The sequence below is a fragment of the Lagopus muta genome, chromosome 1, assembly GCF_023343835.1.
Source record: "Lagopus muta isolate bLagMut1 chromosome 1, bLagMut1 primary, whole genome shotgun sequence".
Taxonomy (NCBI): domain Eukaryota; kingdom Metazoa; phylum Chordata; class Aves; order Galliformes; family Phasianidae; genus Lagopus; species Lagopus muta.
In genome coordinates this window covers 138,125,668-138,147,710 of record NC_064433.1, presented here as the reverse complement: position 1 = coordinate 138,147,710, position 22,043 = coordinate 138,125,668, and the positions used below count along the sequence as shown (strand labels likewise).

General features: G+C 49.4%; 2 protein-coding genes across 5 annotated transcripts in view; one reads left to right on the top strand and one right to left on the bottom strand.

The window, feature by feature from the left end:
- Window positions 1–14,790: 14,790 nt before the first annotated feature.
- ING1 (inhibitor of growth family member 1) lies at window positions 14,791–21,296 on the bottom strand. 3 transcript variants are annotated; one of them, XM_048929138.1, is made up of 2 exons: window positions 20,261–21,296; window positions 14,791–16,420 (listed from the first exon to the last, which is right to left on the bottom strand). In XM_048929138.1, exons 1-2 carry the CDS (start codon window positions 20,400–20,402, stop codon window positions 15,717–15,719), a joined length of 846 nt encoding a protein of 281 aa, XP_048785095.1. In that variant the 5' UTR covers window positions 20,403–21,296; the 3' UTR covers window positions 14,791–15,716. The 3 variants fall into 3 exon arrangements, with proteins under 3 accessions (XP_048785095.1, XP_048785113.1, XP_048785105.1); XM_048929156.1 differs by lacking the exon at window positions 20,261–21,296 and adding an exon at window positions 19,883–19,959; XM_048929148.1 differs by lacking the exon at window positions 20,261–21,296 and adding an exon at window positions 17,955–19,630.
- A 299-nt stretch (window positions 21,297–21,595) lies between these two features.
- Window positions 21,596–22,043, top strand: part of CARS2 (cysteinyl-tRNA synthetase 2, mitochondrial) — a 37,816-nt gene continuing 37,368 nt past the window's right edge. The window contains exon 1 of one of the 2 annotated variants that reach the window (XM_048959250.1): window positions 21,596–21,672. In XM_048959250.1, coding sequence (XP_048815207.1) covers window positions 21,611–21,672 — 62 coding nt within the window. In that variant the 5' untranslated portion in view covers window positions 21,596–21,610. The remainder of the gene's footprint in view (window positions 21,673–22,043) is intronic. The other variant, XM_048959223.1, reaches the window with a different exon arrangement.

Sequence of the window (22,043 nt, the reverse complement as noted above, 5' to 3'; positions counted from 1 at the left end):
AGGAAATGACACTTTTTTTTTCCAAAAACGAAAGGCTCTTAACAAATGTCTTGTGCCAGGTTACATTTTTGGGGCCTTGGCAGCATGAGGTCCTTTGTGGGGAAAGAGAGGGTGCTGGCTCACCGGGTCTGCAAGGAGGAATGGTCTGAGCCCGTGGGAGGGAGGAGTGCTCCTGCTGCTTTGCAGACAGCAGGCTGTGCGGTGCAGTGCTGACAGATGCTGTGGGAGCCTTATTGCCTTCCTCTCAAAACATACAGCTTCATTAGGGAAGAGAGAGGGCTACCCCTGGCTGCAGCAAGCCCAGGGTTTTCCTGTAACCTGCCCGAAATGAAGATGGATCTAGTGTAAACATGACATTTGTGTGCCTTTTGCTGCAATGTTTGAGAAATTATTATATATGTCAGGAAACATATCATTTTAACAGGGAGAGGCTGCAGCTTTATTCAAAAACCAGCAAAAAATCACTGAGGAAAGCCCCTAAACTATCCAGAGCAGTGGGTGGCTAGCTGTTCTGAAACACGTGGCTCCTACTCTGTGGATTCTCACTCTGCTGGGCAGTCCCTACTCACAGATGCAGCGGGGCATAGGGAAGACCTGTCTTGGGCTAAGAGGCCAGGCTGTGAGAGCCAGGACACCTCTCTGCTCCTAGGCCTACTCACCCTGTCCTGTAAAGGCAACAAGTCATTGCCTTCAGCAGCAACTTGGTGCCCGTCAGCTGTAAAACTAAAGGGCATGCAGCTTCTGCCTTCCTCTGTGCTGGTGTGTGCAGCTTGCTGGTGGCATTACATCTTGCATTGCTCACTTGACATGCAGGTTGGATGTGGTTCCTCGTGGCTTCCTCAAAAACCTTGCAAGAGCCTCATGGCCTTGCATGCCAAACCTCAGTGTTGCAATGGAGACATTCCTCCAAATCATTGGCCTTCCCAACTCCTGCTCCGGCTTCAGAGACCAAGCTGGTGGGTACCCTGTTTCCTTCATGCAGTGAAACCCTCATGAGGTAGCTCATCTCTCCCAGCCCTTCTGGAGGCTGAACCAGCAGCTCCATAGTGGCACCAGCGCACTCTGAACATGGATGTGCCATGGGAGTTCTCCGTTCTGCATGCAGAACATCACCCCAGAAATGTCTGCTGTTCGCTCCTCACCCCAGCAGTGGGCTAAGAAAGGCCTGTGAGAGTCACTCTGCCAAAGCTGAGAATGGCATATGGGAGATGGCCCCTGAGAAATGTCTACCACAGCAGCATCACCAGTGCAAGGACAACCTCTTCTGAGGTGGGATTAAATGTGAAGGAATGTGAATGAGATTATGAGATTAAACGTGAAGGAGCATGTCACTCTGCTGGACACCTGCCACCTCACAACTGGACTCGGCTGTGACCCCACCTGCCTCATATTTTCCCTGGGAAGCCAGAATGAAGGGAGGACCATGTGCTTCTTCATTCAGGACATGTGTTGGACACAGACACCAAAGGATCAGAAGAATGGTCCTATTTCTCCAGCTTCTCACTCAGCACAGGCCATGAGGGCCAACACTTCATTTAGCAGGAAATCCAGGTGCCTCCAGCCCAAAGCAAGTCTACCTTTCCTGCACATCGTGTGCTGCTTGCTCACTGCTCCTGAAGCTGGCTGGTGTGCAGTGCAGCAAGTACAGCTGTGGTCCACCCTGGCCTCGCTTGCCCAGCACTGAAGGGAGCACAGGAGGTTTCTTGAGGTACTTTCCACTTGGATGAAGCTACTCAGAGAACATGGAAGCTTTTGGCCCTGTGCCCTCCATCCAATAGAGAGACCAGCTCATCTCCTCATCTCCTTTCTTGCCTGTTGCTTCTCTCACAGCCTAATCCAAGGGCTACAAAACTTGACTCCAAGCTGCAGTTTTGGTATGACAGAGATCTGCTGCTTTATAAATTTTGATCCCTTAAGCAAGAATGATTTGTGTGCAAGAAGGACAAAAAACTCTTTAAGTTAAAAAAAAAAGTTTTCCTTTTTTTTGTTTACTCGCCTTATATTACGTTAGTATTGAATTTTTGAGATGAAGGCTGGAGTAATACCACCTATGCCTTTGCTAGCCCATAATTACACCAATCTCAGAAGTAGAAATCTGTAAGAATTGCCAAGGGAGAACAAGAGAAGGGAAAGGACAAAAAGCTGAAACGAAACCATGAGGCTAATTGCAGTGGTGACTGTCTGACATTTCCCATTTCCTCCTGAAGCACACTTATCCCACAGAACTTTAATGCTGGTGTGCTGTGAGCGAGCCCTGCTGGCACGTAACCTGTGGGGTCAGGCACCTCTGTACCAGCAGTCGTGCAGCCCTGAGATACCGAGGGCATCACATGGATGGTGGGAACAGAACCGTATCAGAGGTCAGGCGTTTTAGAGTGTGCAAGTGGCACATTTTTATGCAGCTTGGAGTAAAGTTGCTGTTGCAAGCTATTGTCTCCAGAAAGAGAAATCAGAAAGTGCTGTCCCTGAGGGCTCCTTGTGTGTGCGCCATGATGATGGCTGCAAAGTGCTTGGCCCTTGAGAGAAGGGGTAGACAGATGAGCAAAAACTGGCATGTTAAGGTCTCCTTGCTCAAACAGCTCACATTTAAAAATACCTTATTAGCATTCTCCCACGGACGTAAAAGTGGTGCAGGGAATGGTTAAACATCAGCACGATACAGAGGTGCTTACCTCTGTACAGCTATGTGCTTTGACATTTCAAGAGCAACCAAAACATTTCCCAGTGCAAATGGAACAAGAAAGGTGGGAACAGGATCCCTTGCTAGAAGAAGTTATTAGAACTAATACCCTGCCAAGCAGGGAGGACAGCTAAGAGAAAGAGAACACAGCTAAGACAGCCTGCTTTCTGCCTTTCTTTGTAAGCATGATAACACTTTATACTTGCTTAATGCTTTGCTTTGATCAAATTAAACTGTTTTACTCCCATGTTGAGTCTGGCCTGATAATGAGCTGATCTTGCAGTGAGCTGGGAGGTGGTGGTGTTCCTTTCAGGAAGAGCAAACTGCAGGATGAGTGGCTCGAGGCATAGGAGCACTGTGTGGCAGTCAGTCAGCATGGGTGTTGGAGACCATCAAGAGCAGCACACATGTTTTCATGGAGTTACTGTCTAAGAGGAAGAGCTAGTAATGCCAGGTAATGACCAGAGGAGAAATATTTCATCTGACAAAAGCCTTTTTCTTTTTTCTTTGCTGGTTTCCCATGGCTGAGAAGAATACACTTGATGCTGAAAGGGAAAATAAATGGGTGCCTCTGCTGCTAGCAGTGGGAGTCCTAGGGGATACTCCACTTGTCCAAGTGCACGTGTGTGCACTGCCTTCGTCCATACACTCTGTGCAGCTGCTGCTTGACTCTATCCAGCCAAAGGGGGCTGGAGGCAGCCTGCAACCCCTCCAGACGTCTGATGGAGAGCGATGCACCAGGGTCGGATCATTTATCCTCTCCTCAAATCTGAACAGGTTGGTTTTTATCACTAAAGGATTTGGACCATGCACATGTCTGAGAAGTGTTTGTAACACTCTGATGCGATGATGGTTAATGGTCTGACCTCACCGACATGGATATCCAATATTGACTGTGATGCATTCGAAGTATTTTCCTCAAACATTTTTCTTCATCCTTGTTTGTAGCTGTATTTGAAGCCCTGGAGACAGCTAAAATACCACAGCTTTGGATTTTCCTGCCTTATGTCAGATAGCTTTTTGCGTGCCAGTGCTAACAAAATACTGCACTGTGACTTCTGAACCTCAGCTTTAAAAATGTGAGAAATCAGACTGTTGTGGTTTTGCGTGGGATAGAGTTAGGTTTGGGATTTCTGCTGAAAACAGTGGTGCTAGCATACCAGTGCTTTAGTTGTTGCAGAGAAGTGTTGCACAGACCAAGAACTTCTCTACTTCTTGTAGCAAGGCACCTTCCTTGCCAGTGAGGAGCTGAGGATGCCAAGCAGCAAGTGACAAAGCCAGGGCAGCTGGCCCAAGCTGGCCAAGGAGATATTTCATACTATATTCTGTTATGCTCAGCAATAAGGAATGTAGGGAAAGAAGAAGGAAAGAAGGAAGTTGGGGATGTCAGAGTGATGGTGAAGAAACTGCTGTTCATGATGTACTGTTTCTTTAGAGATGGCTGAAGCAGTGAATTAATTCCTTGTTTGGCTTTGCTTGCATGCCCTGCTTTTGCTTTACTAGTAAGCTGCCTTCCTCTCATCCCACAAGTTGCCTTTCTGTCTCTCTTCTCATCCCACCTGGGAGGTGAGCAAGGAGCTGCTTGGAGCCGAGCGCTTGCAGACAAAACCTCAACTGTGTGGCTGCTTTTGGAGATGGACTCGTGTTACAATATTAGTGTCATGTAATTCTTTCTAGGTCAGCCTAGAACGGCATTTGTGCACTTGTAATATAGGAATGGCTGACTGAAAATGAAGTCCTGGGCTTTTGCACGACTTGGCACAGTCTTCTGGGCCTGAATGTCAAGTCTGGCTAAATAAGTCTTCAGGGATCAGAGCTGAGCTTTCAGTCATCAGAAACTTTTTCTAGTGTCAACATCCTGTAGGATTTCATTTCCTAGGTATTTTTGAATGATTGTGCTTTGCTAACGTGATCATTCTCCTCCCAAAGGTTTCTGAAGAGGTAATTCCATCACGATCAACATTGTTGGGTTTTCCAGTTTGATGACCTTTGACTCTCAAGCAGTGCTGGTTCACAGGTATGGGCCACACCACAAAGTACTTCAGGATCCACTTAAAATCCAACTCAAAAGCCAAACTTGTAACTCCATCCAGCCTATTCAGACTAGAAAATATTATTAATTCCTTCTGGATTGCAAATTCTGAATGCATTTGGATATATTATGGTATATGTGACCACTTCCTAGGGGACACTGGGCTGGATGGCATTATCTGATTTACTCACTGGGAATTGTGAACATATTCTGTCACATTCTTCCATGTCACTGTTCATTTCAAAACACCCTGAACTAGTGGCACTAGGAAGAGTAATTACTGTTCTGTGTTTCCAGGTGTGTTACATCAGTCTTAATAATTAGATGCTTGATTTAAGATTAGCATATTGTGAAACATGCTTGTATTAAGATATCATTTGCAGCAAATGAGCTGTCAAGCGTGACAACACTTCTCCCCACAGTGTTGGAAGGCCAATCTTTTTTCTTCTCCAAGAAGGCTTGCTATATCACCATCTTCACCACCGCAGCACATTTTGGGTGGTCCCCTGTGCAGCCAGGAGTTGGATGTGATTTTCCTTATGGGTTCCTTCCAGTTTGGGAAATTCTGTGATTCTGTGATTCAGCACTGAAGTTTTCTGACATTGTTGAAGGGTTGCATAAGGAAATGTGTAGGCTGAATGGAACAGATAGTAATGGGATGAGTAAAATCGGATAGAATGACTCTTCTTATAAAAAGGGATATGCCAGTGCCTGCACAGGTTTAACTTGGATTAAAAATAAAATAGCTGGGTTGGTCTCTCTTTTCAATGGGATCCCCAAGCACAAAGTTATTTTACTCGTAAGAATAAGTACATTTCAAAGATGGAGAACAGATTACTTGCTCTTTCTGTTTGGAGGAGAGTTTTCTATTTGCATGACTGAACTCGCAGCATCCACAGAAGCCTGCTGATCCAAAGGTGCGACAGTTTTGCATGGAGAGAGATGAGTACCTGCAAAAAGCAGAGAGCTGAACTGGAGGCTCACACACAGCTGAGCCAGCAGAGCTACTCACAGCTGGTCCTGGCTGCTGGTCATGCTGGCCTACTGCTGGCCTTGCATAGCCAGTGCAAGGGCCCTCTCCTGTGCCCATTTACCTCCTGAAAGGCTCTCAGAGGAGCCCAGCATGTGGTGTAGCCAGCAGAGGTGATGGAAGGAGATGGGGAGGGAGCTGGCCCTGCCTGGCAGCAACTGGCTGTTATGCTGGCTCATGCCATCACATGAAACCTTACCCTAAGACAGCTGCAAGAGGAGAAACAGCACAGATGGGAACCTGGAAAGAAAAAGGCAAAGCAGCTCCTTCTGCCTCAGTATGACTTTTCTGATGTGGCAGTGGCAGTAGGAAGCCAGCTCTGGTGAGAGGAGAGCAGGAAGAACAGCAGCACCATGCATTGGGTTGAGCACAGAACAGATGAAGCAGCAGAGTAACGGCCCACGTGACATCTCTAGCAGCGTATCTTTTCAAGAAGAAGCCTCTTAAATGGAGAAGTGCAAACAAGTCCTCTGGGCTACCAGACAACTCAGGAAAACAGCTCACAGGATATCACAAGAGTTCTGGGGCAGGTTCCCAGCTGCTCTGCAGGAAGTAACATTGCATAGGAACAAGTTTTGGTAGCAAGGGGTGCCTTGAAGGTGCCCAAGGAAGAGTCACCTTTTACCTCACTAAGTCATGTTTTTCATGGGAAGAGAGAAACGGGGCTCTCAAAGTAGCCTTTGACAAACTGCTTCACATCAGAAAGAGAACTACTTTACAGTTTCTTTTAAGCAAAACAAGTTAAGCCTTTCTGTCTCTCTCCTTATCCCACCTGGGAGGTGAGTGAGGAGCTGCTTGGAGCTGAGCGCTGGAAAAGGTGATGAAGAGAGAGAGTTTAACTCTTGTTTAAAAGCACCTGTGCTGAGTACATAGAACAGCAGTACATAGTACAACAGCATAGAATTCACCAGGGAGTTGAGGGCTGGCCAGTGACACTGTTAAAGTTGGGTTAAGGGACATAACCTTGGTCAGATCCAGAAATTCCTGACAGTTTGAGGCACACTGATTCTCCACTGACTTCTTATACATTCACTCTCGGTCCCCATCCTCCTGGTGTTTTTTCAGCTGATATTGATCTATTCAAGATATATAAAGCAAATAATTGTATTTAATAGCCCTGGTTGTGAGCTCCTAAAATGTCAGAATGTGAATCTACAATGTTACCTTCCCATGAACAATTTAAGATGTCTGTATACAATAGAACAGTGAGGGTAATTTTCAGCTGGAAGGGATCAATCTAACGGTGTATTCTAGATCTCTGCACATTACAGAGACGGTTTTCCTCTGAGTAAATTCCAATTTATATACAGGGAGCTCTGAAAAATCTCAGCACTTTTTCTCCACGGCTCATTTAGAAAGTTTTCCTTAATCCTGGAGAGAGCCTTTATAACATGACCCAGGGCTTGCACACCTATCACTTACAGCCAAGTGCTGTTGTCTTGGCACATGGGCCTGGAGCTCCTCCACTGCCAAAGGCCTCAGTGTATGGAAAATTCACCAGGTGTGGCTGGCACTAGAACAACAAAAAGCAGCCTGACAGATGGGGCTGATGGGGGAAAAAAACACTTTTAACTGGATTTGTCTGAATGCAGCCTGCCTCAACAAAGATCATTATCGCTAAATAGGCAGAGCCCACTAACAGTTCTCACATTTGGAAACACGGTTTCTCAATGAAAGGGGAAATTAAATGGGACTCCATCAGAGAGCTTCAGGTAAACAGAAAAGAGGGCAGTCCGAAAACCAGCAAGTTATCATCAGAGAATAGATTAGTAGATTAGGTAATTTTATTATCTATTAATAGAACATTAATAGGTGTTACATAGCTCTGTAGTTTGCACTTCCTCTAGAAGTCTCTGATGTACCCTTCTTGAGGACCTGGCTTTCCTCCTGCTTCCAGCTCTGTTTTCACGTGGGAGATGAGGGTCTGCAACTACCAAACCCTTCCAGCCACCAGAGCTCCCCAGGTGATGCTGAAACACATAAAGAAGGACGTGGGGGTCTTGTTGGCTGCAGTCCCTGTGGGAGGTGACAGTCTGGCTGAGCTCTCATGGGGGTTTATAGAATTGTAGGGTCACAGAATATCCTGAGTTGGAAGAACCCCACAGGGATCATCGAGTCCAACTCCTGGTTCAACTCAGAACCACCCAACATTCAGACTGCGCCTGAGAGCAGTATCCAAACATTTCTTGAACTCTGGCACTGGGTTCTGTGCCCACAGCCCTGTGCATCCCGCTCCATGCCCACCGCCCTGTGCTGCAGCCCCTTTCCCTAACCCCATCTCCTCTCCCCTGACAGCTCCATGCTGTTCCCTCGGGCCCTGTCGCTGTCACACAGAGCAGGCACTGCATCTAGTTAGTGTTTAAAGACAACATGAACACTCAGCCCAGGATTTTAAAGCATGGCAGGATGCTTGAGCACAGCAAACTTAAGAGCAAACCGTGGAGAGGAGGTGCAAGATGGATCTGGTGATCAGGCACAGCTAAGGCCCTGGTGGCTGTGGCACAGTTGTTGGCACTCTCTAGCAACTTGGAGCCACCCTGGCAACAGGGAGACACCTGAGGCAGCCCAGAGCTTTAGTCTTGTGCTGCTTGGTCTGGCAGCTCCAAGAGCTGTGGTTGTGCACATACTATCTATCCTGTGACCATGGGGATGGAGGTCTTCTCACACAGTTCTTCTCTACATCATCCTGCTAAAACTGAGAAGTGTGTTAAAAAGAGCTATCTTGAGTGGATTGTACATTTTTATAACCCACTGTTGACAGGACCCTCTGTAGAGATGTGAAGACAACCTTAGTGGAAGTGAGAATCAGGCTGCTTCAACAGCAGCAAGCAGCAATCAGTATTCACTTTACAGCCACGGGCTCCTGGGGTGTCTGGGCTCAAACACTGAACCCATTGCTGCTACCACAGAAAGCAGGGGATTGAAAAAAAAAAGAAAAAAAAAAGCTGCTGATTACAGGTAATGCTGGGAGAAATCCTTCAGGTTGAATTCTGCACAGCTCAGCCTGAGGGATTCTACCAGCAGTGCTTGCTTCAAGTGATCCCACACAAAATCACTGCACGCTTTCAGGCCAGGCACCCAGCTTTGAACAAGCTTTCAGGCAGTGACTTTCTTTCTCCAACTGGATGAAGGAACAAAGCCATAAACAGGCAGAGGAGAAAATTACTGCTCTGGCAATAGCCTCTCATGTAACTAAGCTGGTGGGAAGAAGTGAGGCAAAAAAATATCTACCTGTAGTCGGAGATAACAGCTGCCAATAAAAGCTTCAGGCTTCTTTCATTTCAAGGCCCAGGACATCGAGTCTGTATACTGAGAATAATGATACGGAATTGCAGAATGATGTGGGTTGGAAGAACTTTAAGAATGACCTGGTCCAACCCTCCTACCATGTGCAGGGACATATTTCAGCATATCTGGCTGCACAGAACCCCATCCAACCTGGCCTTGAATGCTTTCAGCAGTGGGGCATCTGAGTAAATAATTTATTCCTCCTGTCTAAACCTGTCCTCTTTTAGTGGTATGACCCCTTGTCACACCACACATGCTCTGGTATGGTCCCTCCCCATCTTACCTGTGGGCCCCCTTTACGTGTCAGAAAGTCTCCCTGAAGCCTCCTTTTCTCCCAGCTACAGAATCCCACTTCTCTCAGCCTCTTCATAGAAGAGGTGCTCCAGCCATATGATCATCTTCATGGCCCTCCCCTGTACCTTTCCCAATAGCTCTACGTCCTTCATGTGCTGGGGGAACTTGCTCCATGAGTTTCCAAGGCAGTAAATTGTGGCTGACCCACATGTAGTTCCCCAGATTGTCCTAATGGATTTTCAAAAATATTATTGTATGTTACAACCTGTTCCAAACCGTGCTACATACAAGCAGTTATCTGCATACCTGGCATAGTCCATGTACAGTCGTTCTACCTCTGTCCTATGGTCACCTTCTTGATCATCCCAGTTCACCTAAAATTTGAGGGGCAGGATGATAACTGCCTATATCTCTGTGAAGGGCAATTCCCTTCAGATGTCTGCCTGCTGGGAATCCCAGTTCTTTGCACCTGTTGCAAAAACCCAGACCCGCTCCTGAAAACCTCTCCAGGTCCCAGCAACAGTGATCAAGAAAAAGTGGCTCTGTAGTTCCTGTCATTGCCTACTCCTGAAAATAAGTACAGAATCTTTCAATCCTCAGTGTGAAAAAAATATTATTGGTTTTCTCACGGAAATTAATATTCACGGTGTTTTTTGGAGGAACTCACATAGCTTTGGTTTCACAGTGGGTTGAAGTCGAATGTAATTTCATCTGCTTCTGCTCTGACACAGTGAATGCATCCCTGCCTTGCCTCTGGCTTATGAAGACAAGGTTCTACAGCTTCCCTGGACACCTCTGCAGACATGGATGGCATCACCCAGTCAGCAACACGTCCTGTAAAATACAATCTGTAGGTGATATGACACCTTGGCAATCCACCTGTAGCAGTTCTTCAACACACTCCTGCACAGCATGCCATAGTTCTGGTTTTACAGGGTGTTGCTGCTGTCTCTGCTGATAATAGCCTCCAGACCTTCTATCAAAACCAGCAGAAGTGCAGAAGTCTCATGTATGTTGTATTTATCTTTTCAGGAAATGTGATGTTCTGTTTCTTTTGAACCTGTTTAGCTGTAACTTCTTTAAGTATTTTATGGCCCAGAAAGGATTACTTCTAATGCAGAAGTCCAGCTGTTTACTTTGCTGTTGTGCTCCATCTTCCACCCCTCACAAGGCCCTCTCTTCCCTTGGTAAAGGTTTCTTTGCGTTGATTCCCAAGGCTCAGCACAACAGAGTTCTCATGACATCTTCTGTATCTCAAGATATATAAACGTGTTTGAGTACGTGTGACAAAGACTGAGAGTAGTATCAGTAACTCCAGTTTAAAATATACTGCTTTTGCTTTCTTGAAGCTGTCTCGAGTCCAAGAAAAAGAGGTTCAACAGATAAAAAGCTGAGACAAATTACAAAATAAATCAAATCCTGATAGAGCGTGGAAATCTCTGCATCTAAGCAATCAAATTTCTGTCCTGTAGTGACAGTATGCCAAAAATGATATCACTGTGATCAAAGTTTTTAAGTAATTGTGACCATAGATTAGAATGGATTAAAGTTCAAGGTGTGCTACATTCATTTCCTTCCAATGGCCGTGTCCTTGGGGGGCACCTACAAACCAAAGCATTAGAACTCAGGGGACCTTTCTGAAACAGTTACTCATTATCTTTTAGATGTTGAATAAAATCACCTTGCGGAACACGCACCTAACAACTCATCTTTCACTGATACAGCTCTCAATAAATTGTCTGCTCCCAGAGTTATAAGACAGAGGAAGTTATTATGAGAATGGAGCATTTTATTTCAGATGTGACCACGCAAATCTCAAGGAGAGTGGAGGCCAGCAGAAGGAGAAAGTCCCCTGATGTACATCTAATAATTAACACAGCAGAACATCCTTTCCCATACGCAGGTAAATCACTTACACACAGTTCACTTGGGTTTCTCACCCTTATCTCCAAGGGTAGATGGAGATTTTATTTTATTTTATTTTATTTTATTTTATTGCAAGTTTGATTTTTATTTTGGAAAAAGAAAAAATTGAATCAGTGAAGTGTATGATGTGGAGTGCAGGATGTATAGCACTGGAGGGACAACAGTCAGTGAAACTGCATTAATTCTCCCACAAAGCGAGAGCGCAAGAGATGACTCCATCTGTCTCCACCAAGTTCTACACTTGAAAGATCCAAGTTTATTTTAAGCATATATATGTGTTTACATCTGCTGAGTTAGCAGCCCCTAGATGTGTTATTTGGGCCCTACCAGCCAAATGCTGTCTTTGTATCATAATCCCTTTTCAAAGCAGAAGTGAAGAGCGGAGGTTCAGGCCCAGCTCGTCCAGCACCCCTGTGGAGAGCATCTCACCAGTATGAAGCCAGCGGTATCTGCATCTCCTGCAGCTCCACGGGTCTCCTGCAAGCCTTCTGCCCCAGCTGATGGCAGCATATGAAGGCTGAATTATTAAAGTCAGTTGTTGAAAATTAAAAGCAACATCTCTTCCAGCAGTGCTTCGGTAAGGCCTGTAAAGCTGCCTATAGGGTGACCATGGTCATGGGCTGAAGGAGCATCGTGACACCCACCAAAAAGCAGAAGCCCTCCTGCTCTGGCCACTGATCCAGCTCCTCTGGTTCCAATGGGCTTGTCAGCTCTTTTTGAATACCACCACCAATGAACGCTTACCAGGAAATCTAGCCACTCTGAGCTGATGAGAAAACCTCAGTCCTGCCTCTCAGCACTTCACAGAGATGCTTTGTCTCTATTGTGCCATTCCTTTTGCTTGCTAGATCTGGGACTTCAGTAGTACCTGGGAAAATAAACTAGGAAGCCATGTGTAGTGTTATGAGCTCACTTTGTTTCCATGTTGCGCTGAGTGCGGGAAATTCTTAACTCTTTTGGACCGTGGCCAGCACAAGGAGCATTATTTCTAGAGACTGAATAGGCTATGAAGCAAGTAAGTGTCCTGTATGTAGGCTGGATGTGGCTCTGGGCAGCTTGGTCTAGTGACTGGTGACCATGCACACAGCAGGGGAGTTGAAACTTGATCATCTTTGAGGTCCTTTTCAACCCACAGAATCACAGAATTGTAGGGGTTGGAAGGGACCTCCAGAGATCATCGAGTCCAACCCCCAACCAGTCCAACCCAGGCCATTCTATGAGTCTATGTTTCTAAGTCTAACTCAAGCAACAGAATGGATCCCAGTAATAATCACATCTGCTTTGAAACACTCCTGCTACTGTGAACTTTCTCATATCACAAACCATTCACAATATTTTGACAATTCTAAAAGATTAAGTAAAAATACTCTATGAAAAGTTAGACTAGTGGAGCAGTCCAATTCAATTGTATTCATTCTGTATGAAGACACAGTTAATAAGCAGCTGTGCTCAATTAGTAAGAAACCTATTTAAACCTAATGATACGCACGGCCAGAGTTGATGCTGCTTAATGGAGACAGTGCTTAACTGGGAGGCTTTCAGGTGACAGAACGGTTGGAAGTGACACGTTGCTCTGCCTCATGTTTCAGCCTGACGGAGCCTATATCTGTCCCACTAGGAGCATTCTGCAGCTGGCACTGTGCATGAAGTGCACCCTCGCTGCCTGCCTTCACCTTCCAGCTGTGCCTTCAGCACCAGCCCTCCCGCAGAACAAATCTGCTCCTCGAGGATGGAGACAACTCAAGTGTGAGGTCTGCTGCCATCTCCCTCTGCTGAAGTGTTGAAGTTGGGATTTTCATTAGTCAGAAGGATTTTATCACCAGCTCAAATGTTCAGTAACACTATCTGGGCTTCCCTGAGACATCTATCCAGAGCAGCAGTGGGTACAGCTGCATGAAAGCTTTCAGCAAGAAGTTTAAAAAGTTTAGGATTCCTATTGCTATGACTTCCCCTTCAACAAACAGCTGCTGTATTTTATATATTAGAAATTAATGCTGTAATACTGGTAGCTGAGGCAGAAGCCTCAGCTCAGTTCCTAGAAGCGAATGTCCCTCCTATTTGAGCCTTCTGCTGGCAATCACAGTGAGAAATGCTCACTGAGAGCAGCCCCTGAATTGAACTACAGTAAGGAACTGTGCTCACAGATTGAAACCAGACCTCCAAATGGTACAGCGTGGGTCCTGTCAGCTATCATGATCAAGGTTGTGGATGCCCCATCTCTGGAGGCATTCAAGGCCAGGCTGGATGGCTCTGGGCAGCCTGGTCTGGGGGTTGGACTCTGCACATAGCAGGGGGGTTGAAACTGGATGATCATCATGGTCCTTTTCAACCCAGGCTGTTCTATGATTCTATTATTATGGTTCTATGAATGCAGCCTTTAATAAGGTCAGTCGTGGAGATGGAAAATGAGAAGGTTATCAGCAGATAACAGCAATCCTAAAGTGCATTGGAAACAGGAGATAGGCTGAGTGGTCGTTTGATCAGTGCAAAGGTGGCTGGGTCTGACAGCCTGTAGTGTCCTGAACCACGTATGTGTACACACACCCCTAGTGTACCTAGTGAGAAATACAACATAACTTCTGCTCATCACTGCGAGTCTGCCTGCCAGCTGGGGAGTATCCATGAGGTGAACCTCTCATGGTGGTACCTTTCCTGAACATCTTCAGAAAACACTCAGCCTCATCGAATGCTTTATGTCTGCCTGCGTCCAAAACTCTTTCTCCTGCTTCCAATAGGGAGCTCAGCTCGAATACATAAGAGAAAAAAAACATTACTTTAGCATTATGGTCTCAGCATCCAGGAAGCAAAACAATTACGGATTTTAAGAAATCACCGTGTTCCCAAAATCCCAACCCCAGTCTCTCACACTCTTACACAGCTGCATTCTGACCCGGTAGATGTCGCAACCTCTCTGTCCGCGTTTTGCTGCCACTGCCTTTCCACCGCCGGCCCCTTCTGCACTTACAGCCAAGGCCCGCAGGGGGACGAAGAGCCGAGATCCCGCACAGAGGAAGCGTCGTGACAGCTCCGCCGCAAAGCTGCGGCACAGACCAGGGCACCCATCCCACAGCGTCGCACCTTTATTACAGCTGATGGATTTTCACGGGAGGTGACCGTGAGAAATAAAAACACCTTCCCTGGCGCAGCTGCAACGCTATTCTGAAAACGCTGTAATGCAAAAGAACTTTCTGCCAATAACACAAGCAAGGCATAATTTACATCCACCGTGTAAAGGCATGAAAACAACTGAGCAAGACCAGCTCTGTGCAATTGATTTTCAGATAAATGGCCAGGTCTGGGAGCGACTGCAAGCACAAGAAAGAGTAGCTGAGCAGAAGGTTAAGCGCTGCTTTGACTCTCCAATGCTCTTGTTAGTCTGTAAGGATTGATTATCAGAACTGTAATTTGGTTACCACTACAACAGTTTCAGGTTTCCTAGCAGCAGCTTTGCTGGAGCTGCGAAGGTTAAAGACAAATTATGCTTTTTTTTTAATAAACTCTTCAAATGATCGTTAAACACGATTGCTAAGAAGCAAACTGTCAAAGTTGTTTCATTTATTTCTTAATATCACAGCTGTACAATTTTCATACATAACAGCAGGAAATGCACATTGGTTACACAATGGCATTTGGCTGCACTTCCAAGTATAATACATTAAGTGCAATTCCACTTAAAAATGTACATTTATACAACTTAAACAAATTAAGGATTGCTACACTACTATGGGTGACAGTATAAAGCTTCATTTATGTTAAGTCATTACTAAACCACTTCCTGGTTAAATATAAAACATATTCAATCATTTTAAAATTGTTCTCGTGGTACTCGGCCAGAATATAAAATATCTGCCGTGTAAAATTTAACCACTGGCTTTTCTTTTCAATAATCCCCTAAGCCTATTAAAATGTTTGCTGTCGAACTGTTATACTGGCACTTCGTAGCAGGAACCAAATTGTACCCTCCTTCAGTTTGACCTTGCACTGCTCATCACCGAAAGAAATGACATGTGTAATATACTGCAGCTTTATTCAGATACAACCAGAGGGCTCAACTATTTTAACAATTCTGCTCAAATGTTAAGTAACATTCTTCCATAAGGAAAAAGAAATTACATTTCAGAAATATTCACCGTCAACATTGTAATGGTTGCTGTGCTACAAGCACTGGGAGGAAAAAAAAAAAGTTATGTATTCATTTATCTTTTAAGACCCACCTGGATATTTAGTTTGAACTCTTATAACTTCGCTTTTGGAATACATTGGTCCACAGACCATATTCTTGTTACAGCTTACCAAGTGAAAAACAAAACTGCTTTTATTGCCGTCCCTGTAACAGGAATGGTTCAGTTTTAAACCTCCTTTAAAAATATACATTTTACAATCCTTTCACCTCAACAAAGGTGACACTGACAATAAATACACTGGTTTGGTGGTTTTCTTTTTCTTTTCCACGAAAAGTCTAGAAACTACCTGTTGTAGGCCCTTTCTTTTTTCGATTTCTCCAACGCCTTGTCCATAGTTTTCTCATTTTCTCCTCTACATTTGGGGCAGTACCACTTGCCCTTCGGTTTGTGATTGAGTCCCACACACGAAAAGTGAAACCACTCAATGGGGCACTCATCATTATCGCATCCTATCATTTCTCCATAAGAGACTTGGTTGCATAAGCAGTATGTTGGCTCGTTAGGATCAATGGGAAGGTCTGGGGGAGAAGCTTCCCGCTCCGCTTTAGCCTTGGATCGTTTCTTCTTCTTGGACGTTTTTGCTTTCTTCTCCTTTGGAGTTCCTGAAGTGATGTCATCGTGGTCATGATTATTTGAAGCATTTTCTCGATTCTCATTATTTCTTTGCCTCCTTGACCTCTTGTTGTTGGGCTTCTCAGATTGAGCGATTGTCTCATTCTTTGACTTATCCTGGCTGGCTTTCCCACTGTTTCCAGTGGTGTCATTAGTCTCTTGGCAAGTCTCAAACAGTTCCACATGGCTGTCCACTTGCCTGGATCTGTTCTCGACCAGCTCTACCATTTGACTGACGATTTGGATCTTCTCATCTCCCAGCTCCTGACTCCGAATCAATGCCCTCTGAATGCAGTGCAGCATTCTTCTCTTCTGCACAGCGTCATTCTCTCGTTTGAACTTTTCATAGTAGTCATCCAAGTCCTTCAGAATCTCTGCAAAGAAAAAATAAAACCAGTAAGGATCTCAGATAAAGAATATGATGAAACAAAGCCTTCTTGTATTTTTCCTCCCATTCAGCAACACCTTTTCTAAAACACACAGCTGATCAGCTGAGAGCAGCCCTTCAGAGAAGGACCTGAGGGGTCCTGATGGATGAAAAACTTAACATGAGCCAGCAGTGTGCTCTTGCAGCTTGGAAAACAAATGGTATCCTGGGCTCCATCAGAAGAGGGGTGGCCAGCAGGGACAGGGAGGTGATTGTCCTTCTCTACTCTGCTCTTGTGAGGCCTCATCTGGAGTACTGTGTCCAGGTCTGGAGCCCCAGTACAAGAAAGACAGAGAGCTGCTGGAGAGGGTCCAGAGGAGAGCCGCAAAGATGATCAGAGGACTGGAGCACCTCCCCTATGAAGACTGGCTGAGGGAGCTGGGCTTGTTCAGCCTGGAGAAAAGAAGGCTGCGGGGTGACCTCATTGCAGCATTTCAGTACCTAAAGGGAGCCTACAAACAGGAGGGGAATCAACTCTTTGAAAGGGTGATAACTGCAGGACAACGGGAAATGGTTTCAAGTTGAGGGAGGGAAGATTTAGGTTGGATGCTATGGAGAAATTCTTTACAGAGAGAGTGGTGAGGTGCTGGAACAGGCTGCCCAGAGAGGCTGTGGATGCCCCGTCCCTGGAGGTGTTCAAGACCAGATTGGATGGGGCCCGGGGCAGTCTGGTTAAATGGGGAGGTTGGTGGCCCTGCATGGGGCAGGGGGACTGGAGCTTCATGATCCTTGAGGTCCCTTCCAACCTCAGCCATTCTGTGATTCTGCGATCAGTGATGAATTCCCTGAAGCTGAAATCTGCCCAAGGACTCATGACTCTGTTGAACTGCTTTTGTCCAGTAGGTCCCTCAGGAAGAGAATGCAAGTGCCGATTTAAAGAAAAAAAAGAAAAAAAAGATGAAACAACCTAGTGCATTTTGACAATTCTTTTCTTTAAGCTCATCAATAATTTAAGAAAATAATAATAATGACAGAAAGTATAGCAACAAAAATTCTGACATCAACTGCCGAATTGAAGGGGGAGGTAACAGAATACTTCCTAGGACATTTTCTGTATAATGATATATGTTTGTAGCGAGTGACTGAGAGTGGAACAGAGAGAAAGCATAAACCAGCACAGAAGTTAACCCACGAGTTACTTAATAATTGCTATCTCACTTGACAGTTGATGCAGAAGAACTCCAAATGCACCAAGCAAGGCATTCAGTTACAGCAAGCGCCATCCGATACTGCCCTGTTACTGCTGAGCATATGAGGCCAATTAGATGCTAATAATGACACAACAACTACAATAACCAAGAAGTCTAGGTTGTTTCAGCAAAACACCCATAACTTACTTTTCTAAACACAGAAACATATTTTTCACTAAATATTTACAGTAAGAAAAGAGACAAGAGTTAGGAGATAATTGTGACAATTTCTAGGGTATATCTACAAACTTGCTTTAAGCAGAGCTTTTGGAGTTCTGCTGTGCTACTCACACACACTCAGCCATCCTAACTCATGAGGACTTGGCTTCACAGACACCTCTGTCATCGTTCTGCTCACAGCTTTCCTTTTTCCCAGGTGAGTCCATTCTGGCTTAGATGAGCAAGATGCACACAAATACGGAATCTCACCCCAGCTCACTGAGTGGAAATTATCAACCCATATGCAAACGTCTTTGCTAAAGCTGTATAGAATTATTTCCTAAAGTGTTCTGTTGCTGTTGGGGGTGGTGTTTTGGTTTAAGAGATCTCGATGCTGTCCATTTCTGCGCTGACATTGCCGTTTTGCCACCCCTGGGCACTTGAACAAATCCATTCCGAAGACGCATGCTGACACGTGAAGCACACACAGGCTTTATACGGCCCTGTTAGTCACCGGCATGACTAGCACCGGCATCTCACGCTGTTACCAGCTACCTCCAACAAGGAGCTTGGCTCTCACTACTCCAGCTAACGCTCCGCCCCTCCCGAGCTCAACAAGTCAGGACGTGCAGCACTCTGCAAGCGGCGGAACCTAGCAGCACTAATTCCCAGCGCCTGCAGCTCCCCCAACGCGTCCGTTCCCAGCGCCGGAGCCGCAGAGGCACCCCGGGATGCACGGCAGCGCCACCCGCGCCCCGGATGTGACGGAGCATCTATTGTTCTCCGGCAGGAAACCGGCGGCGGTTCCCCGGTTCGCAGCGCAACAGCCGGAGCAGAGGAAGCGGGGTAGGAGGGGCCCGGAGAGGAGCGGAGGCGGCCCTCCCGCCATTCCGCCTATCAGAGAGGGCGACGAGGAAAGCCCGCCCCTACTGTCGCCCCGCGCCCAATTGAAAGCCGGAAGAATCAAAGAGTAAAAAAAGCACAGAGCCAATCACCGCGCGCGGAGCTACCTCGCGCCCGCCCCTCCAGAGCTGCCGCGCCACTCACGAACGGGAGGAGGCGGGTCCAGCCGCTTCCCCCCTCCCGCGACGCCGCCGGCCTCCGGACGCCCAAGGTTGGCCTGCCCGCTGCTGGCGCTGCAGCCAATGGCAGCCCAGAGGCCGGGGCAGGTCGAGATATTCAAATCAACGCCACAGAAAAGTTGCTTCTCGAAACGTCACGCGGGGGCGGGGCGAAAGGCGGGACGACCCGCCCCGCGGCCAAATCAGGGAGAGGAGGCGAGCCGCGGACGGCCCGTGGGGAAGGCGTCCACCAATCAGCACGCCCGGGGGCGGGGCGAGCGGCGCTATGCTAACGAGGGATGGTTATAAAAGCCACACCGACGCCAAATCCCCACCACAGCGCGGAGGCACCCGCTGGTCGTACGGTTTCGGAGCGCGCCACAACCGCTCCGATCGCCTTGCCCCGCCACTGCCGTCTCCCCACCCGCTGCCCAGCCCCCGCGGAAGTTTCCCCCGTCCCCTTCCCTCCCGTGGGGCCGCCTGGCGATATGCCCGCCGAGCACCGCAGGGCTCGCTCCCCGCCTCCCCGGGAGCCTCGAGCAGCGGGGCGCAAGGGCTGAGCGAGTGGGGTGCTCCCCACCCCGCGCCCCGGCTGTCAGCGCTGCCGGCTACGGCCTCCCCTCCCCCTTCCCTTCCCGAACGCACACCGGCGAGCGAGTGACAAAGCTACCCCCAGCTCAGCCCGGCCCGACCCGGCCCTGCCCTCCCTCCGCCCGTGGGGCAGAGGCGCAGCGTGCCCCAAGGGAAGGAGAGGGGTACCCCGGCGCTGAGCACATCCGTGAGCGTGGCCGCCCCCCCCCCGTACACACACACACGCATACACACCACGCACCCGCCGGTCCCAGCCCCCCCCCGCCCCGCTCAGCGGGGCCGCCTCACCGGGCGCAGCGAAGAAAGCACACCCTGCCCCCCGCTCTGCTTAACCCCCCTCCGCTCTCTCCCGCCCGCCCCCCCACGAGCCGCCTCTCTCCCCTAGTCCAGCCATCATGAATACTGTACATTCCTCTATGTTGTGCCGTAATCTTTCCCTCGCCGTCCGCGCGGCACTTTCCTCCGTAGCCCCGAAGCCTCCCTCCGACGCCCCGCGGCGGCGGAGGGCCCCCCTTTGTGCCCCGCACGCCCCGCTCCCTGCCCCCGCCTTCTCGGCCGGCGATTCGCACGGCGAAGCGGAGTCCTCGCTCCGTACGAGGAGCCGGGGACCTTTTGTTCCGCCCCGTGACAAGAGGCAGCGCTGCGGCTCGGCCCCCCGGCACACGGCTGCCATCCCCGCGGCGCGGGGGGCACGAACAGCCGAGCCCCGGCTGCGGGGAGAAGAAAGGCAGAGACAGCCCTCCCCCAGCTCCGCACCGCACACACGCACGCAGAGAGAGCGCTTACCTTGGTATTTGGCGTCGATTTCCCTCATCAAGGAGACATTTCTCTGCAGATCGAAGGGCAGAGACTCGATGGAGTCCAGATAATCCTCCACGTAGTTCACGAGGTGCAGCTGCTCTCCGTTTGCAGGACTCAACATTTTCATCCGGCAAAGAGGAGGAAAAAAAAAAAAAAAAAAAAAAAAAGGGGAAAAAAAAAACCCTCCTCCTCCTTCCCCACGCCTCTCTCCGCCGCCGTCCGTGCCCCGTTCCCCCGGCAGCTACATGGGAGCCCGCTGCCAGGCACAGCCGAGCTCGCAGCCCCCTCCGGTCCCTACAGCCCGAGCAGCTGACTGAATGGCTGTCGCGGTGGGGAACTCACGGAGGAGGTGGTAGGAACAATCAGCGGGATTTGTGCGTGCGGAGGGAGGGGGGGAGGAGGAGAAGGAGGAGGAGGGAGGGGGCTCGGGCCAGCCCCTCCGAAACAAGCCGCCAGCAGAATGTGCCCCGCCGGGCGCTGTCAGAGCCGGCCCGGCCCGGCCCCCGTTCCGCCGCCAGAACGCAGCCTCCCCGCCGCCGCACGCCGTGCTCGATCCAACGTGGAGGAGCCGAATCCCAGTTTCAAACACTTGGGAAACACTCAGCCCCGCCACGAACAGCGCATGCGCGGCCCTCCCCGCGCTGTGTACACACACGGACGGACGGACACACGGACGCGGGCGCACACACCGCGCGCGCACGCTCCCCTCCCCCGCCCGGAACCGCGGCGGGGCTCGGCGCCGCCCCGCGCTCCTCGTCCCTCCTCCTCCTCCGCCCCTTACTCACGTTTGGGGGGAGGAAGGCGGTGTGGGCGCGGGGAGAGGGAGGCGGAGGCTCCGGAGTTGTCGTGCCCGGAGGAGAGCGGCTCCGCCTGGGCTCTGAGGGCGCGCGGGGCCTGAAGGGGAGCGGGGTGCTTTGGGGCACGGGCGGCGAGAACAGAGCCGAGGAGTGGCTCCGGCCGCTCGCCGCCGGGGCGCCGGGAACCACGCGGCGCCGCCGCCCCGCTCCGGGGGCAGGGCCGGGCCGGGCCCGGCGGAGGGCAGCGCGGCCTCCCGCCTCTCAGCGGGCGGGCGCATCGATCACCCCCGCGGCCTCGCCGGCCAATCGCGCGCTCCCTCGTGGCCCGCCCAGCGGCTGCTCGGCCAATCGGAGCCGAGCGGGAGGGAGGGCACAGCGGTGACAACACCGCCCTCCCGGGATACCGGAGGGGCGGGAACACGCGCCGAGGGGTGTGGAAGAAGGAAGGGGGGAAAAAAAAAAGGGGAAAAAAAAAAAAAAAGAAAAAAAAGAAGGGGGGCGGAGTGCGCATGCGCAATGCCCGCTGCGCGAGTAGAAAATGGAGCCGCGCTGTGGCGGGGCAGGACTATGTTTCCCAGCAGGCTCAGCGGCGAGAGAAGGGTCAGTGACAGGCGGCGGTATTCTGCTCCTCCCTGGGGCTGAGGCGCTGGCGTACCGCTGCCGTGTTCCACAGCCCTAGCGGGCTGAAGCGGTGGAAAGAGCCGGGAGCGAAGCGCTCTCCCGCCCGACGCGTCCCCGCCCTGGCCGTGGCAGCCGAAAGAGCCGCGGGTGGCCGCGCGCATCCGGTGCCGCCCCTTCGGGGAGGTGCTCCGAGGTGCAGGGGCTGCGCCTCAGCGCTCCCGCCCTGTGAAATGCAGCGGCGCGGGGCCGTGCGCCTCGCTCTTCGCTAAATACAGAACGCAACGCGCTTTTCTCACTGCGCGTGCCGCGGGACGACGTCACCGCCGCTGCGGAGCGCTTTAATCTCCTTT